This window comes from Bombus vancouverensis, unplaced genomic scaffold, assembly GCF_051014615.1.
Source record: "Bombus vancouverensis nearcticus unplaced genomic scaffold, iyBomVanc1_principal scaffold0045, whole genome shotgun sequence".
Lineage (NCBI taxonomy): Eukaryota > Metazoa > Arthropoda > Insecta > Hymenoptera > Apidae > Bombus > Bombus vancouverensis.
In genome coordinates this window covers 349,610-358,506 of record NW_027468936.1, presented here as the reverse complement: position 1 = coordinate 358,506, position 8,897 = coordinate 349,610, and the positions used below count along the sequence as shown (strand labels likewise).

Sequence of the window (8,897 nt, the reverse complement as noted above, 5' to 3'; positions counted from 1 at the left end):
TAAATCGTATCTTCGCTACACCGCAACGATGGCTACCTTCAATGAAGACTCCTCAAACACCGACAACCCTATCCCCACTGCTTCTCCGACATATATATATATATATATATACATGTATATATATATATACATATATACATATATACATATATATATGTATATATATATATATATATAAATAATATAATAATAAATCAAACTTGCTCGAGCCTGCTTGAATCTCTGTATCATTGTATCATAATGTGAGAACTTTCACAAGCCTAAATCTTGGCAGTCTGACGATCGAGAATATTGTTATCGGAAGAATCGCTCTCATCCGTAAACAAGATATTTCCAAGTATTGCGTTATAATTTGCGAATCACCACTGGAGGACGAAACCGCTGGGGCTTTCGGAAATCGCCTCCACTCCCTTCTGTCGGCCAAGTGGGCAGGTCTATCCGATGTCGAGCTGATCAACGCCGTTATCCTTCTGCGACTGATCTGGTACGACCAGCGTTTCGAAAGAATAGCATTCGGGGACGATATTCGGACCCTCGAGCAATTCCAGAGGGAAATGAGAATCTTCTCTCACGCGAAGAAGAGGCCAGTACCTTCGCCAAATAATCCATCGGCGGAGCCAGAAGCAAAGCGACGCCACTCGTCGGCCCGCCTCCCGAGATGCCTTCACTGTGGCAAACCAGGACATAAGCTCGCGGATTGTAGGACGAGGAAGCGTGAGCAACAGCAGAGGAGTACACAACGCCAGGGAGGAAGGCGACCGGACGCATCGCCTCAGGTGGTTTGCTTTAAGTGTCAGGCGGAGGGCCATATCGCACCTGACTGCCCGCTACGACGGGACAAAAAGGCCAGTACCAAGAATGAACGTGTAGTCAACTGCTGCGCGGTGGAGTCCCCAGCTGGTACCCTAAGTCATCTGGGTGAGTCGTTCCCATTTTACTTCGATTCCGGAGCCGGTGCTCATGATATTTGACCCCAATTACCCAATAGAACTACATACGGATGCTAGCTCGGAAGGATATGGGGCCATTTTAATGCACAGGGTTGAAGGTAAAAATCGAGTAGTGGAATATTACAGCAAAAGAACTAGCCCTGCAGAATCTAGGTATCATTCCTACGAATTAGAAACGCTAGCAGTCGTAAACGCCGTGAAGCACTTCCGTCATTACTTACACGGACGAGAATTTCTTGTTGTCACCGACTGCAACTCCCTGAAAGCATCCCGCAATAAGGTACACTTGAACGACAGGGTTTACAGGTGGTGGGCTTACCTGCAAACTTTTACCTTTGACATTATGTACCGGGAGGGCAAACGAATGACCCACGTAGATTTCTTTTCGCGAAATCCCGTAGACTTAGATCGCGGTACGTTCAGCAAAATTGCAGAGAAAGAAATTAACCTAACCGAAATCTCCGACGATTGGCTACTAGCGGAACAACGTCGCGACCCACAAATTTCGGAGATCGTCAATAAATTACAGAACGAAGAGCTCGCGGAAGACGTCGCGAATACGTATGAGTTGCGGTCCGGCACTCTTCATCGCAGAATACAGAGAAAAGGTAGGACTCTCTGCCTGCCCATCGTGCCGAGGGGGTTTAGGTGGTCTGTTATTAACCATGTGCACCAGTCCATTATGCACTTAGGTTGGGATAAAACGCTTGAGAAACTGTACGAGTATTATTGGTTCGAAGGAATGGCGAAGTATGTTCGCAAATTCGTAGAGAACTGTCATGCTTGTCGAGTTTCAAAGGCAAGTTCGGGTCGAGTACAAGCCGAATTACACCCCATACCTAAGACCAGCATACCTTGGCACACGGTTCATATGGACATAACGGGCAAACTAAGCGGTAAGAACGATTCGAAGGAATACGTCATTGTGTTGGTCGACGCCTTCACCAAGTTCGTATACTTGCATCATACCCGTAAGATAGATTCCATTAACACCATTAAAGCGCTTAAGTCCGCTATATTTTTGTTCGGCAGTCCCTGCCGGGTAATAGCGGATCAGGGAAGATGTTTTACGGGCAAAGAATTTCGAGACTTTTGTCAAGATAAATACATTAAACTCCATTTAATTGCGACCGGAGCTAGTAGGGCCAACGGACAGGTAGAGCGTGTTATGAGTACGCTAAAAAACATGTTCACAACAATAGAAACCACTGGGCGGTCCTGGCAGGACGCGATCGGGGAAATACAACTGGCCTTAAATTGTACCACCAACCGCGTGACTAAGTCAAGCCCGTTGGAACTACTAATCGGTAGAACAGCGAGACCCTACGGCTTATCCCTACCCGACAATATCGAAGAAAGAGAAGTAAATATCTCCCATGTAAGACAGCAGGCGATAAAGAATATAGAAGCAAGCGCCAAATACGATAAAGATAAGTTCGATGAAAACAAAGCTAAAATAACTAGGTTCAACCTTGGCGATTTCGTGTTACGCAAAAACGAGGAAAGGAACCAGACGAAGTTAGATCCGAAATTCAGGGGTCCGTTCGAGATAGCAGAGATTTTGGAAGGAGATAGGTATACCTTAAAAACTCTAGACGGAAAACGATCATATAAGGACAGACATGACAGACTGAGAAAGATGCCGGAAGGCTGCGTCCCTGCTGAGTTGGACGTCTGCGGTGATGACGACGACGGTGATAATGTCGATGCAAGTACACCGACCTCAGAGGATCACTAACATTGCGTTGTAGTTGTAGTATATATCCACAGTGACGTTTTGCATGTACGCAATATATCCACTGTGATGTCTCGTATATCTGTAATATATCCACAGTGACGTTTTGCACATACGCAATATATCCACTGTGATGTCTCATGTATCTGTAATATATCCACAGTGACGTTTTGCACATACGCAATATATCCACTGTGATGTCTCATGTATCTGTAATATATCCACAGTGACGTTTTGCACATACGCAATATATCCACTGTGATGTCTCATGTATCTGTAATATATCCACAGTGACGTTTTGCACATACGCAATATATCCACTGTGATGTCTCATATATCTGTAATATATCCACAGTGACGTTTTGCACATACGCAATATATCCACTGTGATGTCTCATACATCTGTAATATATCCACAGTGACGTTTTGCACATACGCAATATATCCACTGTGATGCCTCATACATCTGTAACATACCCACAGTGATACACCCAACGCAGTAACATGATCCAACAAACTGAGACTCTTCGGTGTACGAAATCGAAATGATCTGCCGTGTCATTACGGTCTGACTGGTAACTCACAGAACGCAACTAGCTCTTTAAACACAAATTATAGCGCTACTAATTCGAGCCCTCTTTCATTTCCTTGCATGTCAAACCTCCGAACAAAACCTCGTTGTTGAAATGGACCCTTGACTTTCTTGGACACTTAGTTAAATTGTAAATAATGTCAGTTGCATCGAAGCTAATGTAAGAAAACACGATATTTTAGCCACACACGAGGACGTGTGATAGTCAGGATGGCCGTGTCGGAGATGAAAGGACACCGGAACCTTCGGATAGCCCCGCAACATTGCAATCTAAAGTCTACTATAACTGTAACTAAACTATTGTAGTTATTCAATCCGATTGTAATTGTTCGAGATTAGTGACGGTGAGCTTTGGCTCGAGGCGACAGTCTGTCGCCCAACGTAGCCGCGGTCAAGGGATGAACGCTTTGCCCAACAAACATATGGAATAATTCTATAGCTCTCCTTAAAAGAAATATTCGTGGCGACACGTGACAGTAAACATTCCAACGGTTTCTGTCCCGTAGCTCGCCACACGCTGACCCTATTCTTCGAGTAAGATGATTACCAGATGTCGATGCGTCTCCGCAGTACATGTTCGGCTAGCCCGAGGGCCCGTAATAAATCTTACGGTTTAGTTAACTAAAGTCCTTCAAACAGACATACAGTCTTTGTCCCAACTACGGGAAGATAGGGGAGACATATTTTTCAACGAACGACGTCTCCCACTAGCAACTTTCCCTCGAGGGCGGCTAGCATCCTTTTCTAACCACCGATATGGAGATTGACCAATTAGCAGCAACGTCAATTTCCCTTACTTCCTAAACGAAGGCTTTCCTCGACGAATCCGATGACCTTGTGTCCTTAGACACACCCCAATATAGTTTTCCTCTGTGGAATCATCGGGACGGGACGCACATTCTTGGACGCGCTCCCGTCGACTAAAGAGTAACGTCTTTACGCTCAGCAATTATCGTATACGAGTCAGACTTAGATTCAGCGAGTACGCCTATCTGTCATCCCGTTGACCGCGGATTCGTCATTGAACCTGAGATCACTGTCACTAGTGTCGCGGACATCTCACCGCCGTGATAGATTGTCAAACCTGTGTTATTCATACCTGTGTCAATAAATCGTATCTTCGCTACACCGCAACGATGGCTACCTTCAATGAAGACTCCTCAAACACCGACAACCCTATCCCCACTGCTTCTCCGACATATATATATATATATATATATACATGTATATATATATATACATATATACATATATACATATATATATGTATATATATATATAAATAATATAATAATAAATCAAACTTGCTCGAGCCTGCTTGAATCTCTGTATCATTGTATCATAATGTGAGAACTTTCACAAGCCTAAATCTTGGCAGTCTGACGATCGAGAATATTGTTATCGGAAGAATCGCTCTCATCCGTAAACAAGATATTTCCAAGTATTGCGTTATAATTTGCTTTGCGGCTAACCATCGAATATTCGTCAAACGACATAATTTCGCACACGGCGAACCTTATAACGTACACCTTTTTGGCGTATTATTTTTCCCACTTTTTTTTTTTTTATTAACGTGGAGGAAATCCGCACGGACACCAGGTCGCTTCTGGGAAAAAGCGGCGTGGTAGTGGCAGACGCCAACGGACTAAAACCTCCACGATGACCGTCCCGGCGGCGATCTAGAGGGGCCCGGGAACTGGTGTGAGGGATACACCCCCTCCGCGCTCAATACACCCCCTAATGGAGCGATATGCGGCCACGTTACACCGCGCCTCGTCGCCGGAGCCGCCGTGCCAGACAATCCGGTTCCCCTGCCGGGCAGATTTGCGACGGACCTAGCGCACCTCACCGAAGCGCTTCCATGGCCTCTGCCGCGCCCTCGCCGGTCAATTCTCTCAGGGTGAGAGTATTATTTTTCCCACTGCTGCGTGTGAAACCCCTATTGGACAAACTGTTCTTTGCAATACCTCGATGGATAAATACGCGCACAAACACGCAATACGTGCAATAGAATGCTCGAGGTCAATTTTGTGATCCTCTTTTTCAACAGATCTTCGCAAATCCGAAGGTGTAGAATTACCTCCCAAAGACATAAGATGACAACAAACACTTTCTTGACACACTGTATAACATTGAGGTATCCAGTTTTGCCACATACAATTTTGTCATTGTCACGTTTGACTTTGTTCATTGTAAAGTCAAATTTGCACACTCCATCTGTGAAATAGTACGAAGAAATCATAGTGACTTGTATTCCTTATGATATCATGATGCCACATAATATATAATACAATACAATAATTCGCGAACAGATCACTCGTTAATTGCTTTTAAAAGAATTACCACGGAAGCTTCCTAACACGCTACCCGGGGGCCAGGGATTTATTTCGTCGATAAGTTAGGTTATTAAACTTATGTTCTTTCATTGAAGACATCGATGGACGCTGTGTTCCAGAAATAGCCAATCACACTTGGCGAAGCATAATAGTAATTTACAATAACAAATACTTAAGAATGCCTAATTTTGTTAAACATAGGGTTCAATTTACAATTATGTAAATATTACTTCTTGAAAGTAACTTCTTAATCAATTTTAACAAATTTTGTAAAATCATGTAATAAATCTTTTTATTTATCGGAATAGTTAATACACAAATAAACACTGTACATATGTCGTGACAGAAATAAAGAGAGAATTCATATTTCTAGAACAGTCATATTTATGATAACATAAAAGCTACCATATATACAATAATATAATTTCGCATGCGAAAACATTTCTTTCGTTTCCATAAATCCCATGATATTCAATTTTTATCGTTGTAATCTGTGTTATTGTTTATACGTCTGTATTTATCTCTGAAAATTCTCGCTATTCAAATGAATATGAACAGAACGAAATGATGAAACCACATTGTAGCAATAACAATGCGATAGAATAACAGTTTTATATTGTGAATAGAAATAGTAACATGGTGCAAAAATGAGTAAATATACGAATTAAATTTGCTCTTAATCAACAAAACTAATTACTTATTCCAATGGTTGGCTTTGGCAAACTGATTCGACTAAGCAATTGATTACCTAATGAATCACAACAGCATAGAAATATTAGTTTGACGTCAGTAATTTCTGCACATGATTAATACATATTTGGTCAGACAAACATAACATGGCTGTGTGACTGCAAATGAAAGGTTCTATTATTTCTGTTCAATATCTCGCGTATTATATATTAGTATATAATTGTAATTACGTAGTAATACAAATGGGAATAAAATATTTGGAATTCTCCATCTTCGAAGAAAGATACCAAGTTGGAAAATTGTATTTCTAATGATTTGTACCAATTTATATTTTTAACGAACGTATATACGTGTCAGTATCAATGGTATACTTTAATAACGTGTGACACGTAAGGGTAGAAGTGTTAAAAATATCTGTAGACTACTTTGTTTTAGAATAATAAAATAAGAATTAAAATATTTAATTTTTTGATTCGTCAAATTTAAATTTATTGTTACTCGTATCGATTCACAAAATCATAAAGGTATGTTTTGTCAATTCCACAGGATATACACCATGATAACATATTTCAAATAATTCGTCAATAAATTATTATTACAATCAATTTTTAATTAAGTAGTAGATAACAAAAAAATATGGAATACAATTTTTTCACACAACGCATTGTTTGAGAGAAAAATAATAAGCCAATTGCCAACCGAACATGTTCAAACTGTATTTTTTTCAAAACGGGACCTTAAGCTAAAAAGCTTTATTTCACATATTCGACTTGTTCTTGTATGTGGTATCAGCACCTAGTCGGATGCCCGCGTTATGCAGGACACCCTGATGGCGTTGAACGCAACGATTCAAATTGAACTGAAAAGTCGTTATGTTTTTAGAGGATTTGTAAGAATGATTAATAGATATGATTGTATGTACAATTTTGTAGAGTACAATTAGATTTGTAAGTACAATTTTAACAAGCTGTCTTAACAAGATCTTTATGAACACATCATACATCAAATATGATACATGCAAAGTATGTATAACATTTAAGATACATGTATGTATGTATAGTGGAAAACAAAACTGTTCGTACAGTTGGAATGTAAAAATAAAAAGAGCAATATTTCCTACATTATTCAAATATATGTAATTGTACACCATAAGAGACATTTATATAAATAATGTAATTGTATAATAAATACACACAAAACATTGACATTATTTATTGTTAGGGAAAATTGTCGTTTGTAATGATCGAGTTTATTTTATTGACCAGTGACTCATCGGCTTATTTTATTTTTGCCGAGCACCCGCGTTTTTGTGTCTTGGCGGCAAACTCGACCTACCCAGTTTTTGCTTTACCTTGGTCTAGGCTTTAGAACACAGACTTACTCACACAAGAGCGACATACATTGTTATTTATTTAATATTAGTAATAATTATATAAATTAAAAATAAATTTTTAAAAAGATTTTTTAATAAAAATTTGAATAATTTATATTTAATAATAGATATAAAATTTATTCTTATTTAATATATATGTATATAAATATAATTTTAATAAAATTATTTAATAAATAATTTAAATTATCATATTATTATTATTATTATTATTTGAAATAAGATTATTTAGATTAATAAAATATTAATTATGTTTAATTTGTAAAATTAAAATTTTTATTTTTAAAATTATATTTTAATATATTATAAATATTATATTTATTAATAATACATATATGTAATATCGTGATGTAATATGTTCACAAAAAGTGGACAATAGAGATGTTAATCAGACAGAAAAGACGATTGTGGCTTAACTTGAACTATTCACACCAAACGTACAGAAAACAGCGCAATCCACACTCTCTCGGCAACGCCACTCGCAACCTCCGTCTCCGCTCGACTCGCACTCGGCTCCTCGACTCGCACTCTCGTTCTCGACTCGCACTCTGCTTTTCGACTCGCGCTCTGTTTCTCGACTCGCACTCTGCTTTTCGACTCGCGCTCTGTTTCTCGACTGACACTCTCTGGCCGTTGTCGCATTCCGTTGTCCTTTTCCTAGGCCCACCGCACACTTGTTCTGCAGACGCTCGTAGCCAGGGTCACGTAGGTCTTTTCCACGAAACTATGCACTTGAAAAGACCGATGACACATTGATGGGCCCGACGGCGCCTCGGCTCTCGCGACATTGTTCATAGTTCGCCCGATATTTCCCAGGCCTTTCGTCCACGATACTACATATATAATATAATTATATATATATAATTTATTTAAATATATTTACATTTAATAAAATTTTAATTAAAAATTATATCATGTATATATATATGTATATTAAATATATTAATTATATAAAAATTTTTTTAAACTTATCGATAGGGTATGAACCTATAAGCTTAATTTTAGCTTATATATATATATTTTTTTTTAAATTAAAATTAAATTTGCTTAGTTAATAATATAATAATTAAATTGCATTTAATAGTAATTTAAATAAGATATATTTGATTTTTATTTAATAATTATGTTTGCAGAGGATTATGTTTTAGAGGATTATGTTTTCAGAGGACTTGTGTGTAGAGGATGGTTGATCGTGAGATTTATT

At 38.8% G+C, this 8,897-nt stretch overlaps 1 protein-coding gene across 1 annotated transcript; it reads left to right on the top strand.

Moving 5' to 3' along the window:
• The first annotated feature begins 364 nt into the window (after nt 1–364).
• On the top strand, nt 365–4,411 carry LOC143304649 (uncharacterized). The gene is made up of 2 exons (XM_076627152.1): nt 365–918; nt 3,460–4,411. Exons 1-2 carry the CDS (start codon nt 555–557, stop codon nt 3,477–3,479), a joined length of 384 nt encoding a protein of 127 aa, XP_076483267.1. The 5' UTR covers nt 365–554; the 3' UTR covers nt 3,480–4,411.
• Nucleotides 4,412–8,897: the final 4,486 nt, after the last annotated feature.

Coding starts and splice junctions, on each gene's coding strand:
- LOC143304649 (XM_076627152.1), top strand. CDS start 555: ATGAGAATCTTCTCTCACGCGAAGAAGAGGCCAGTACCTTCGCCAAAT. Junction 919..3,459: donor TGGTACCCTAAGTCATCTGG/GTGAGTCGTTCC, acceptor ACGATATTTTAG/CCACACACGAGGACGTGTGA.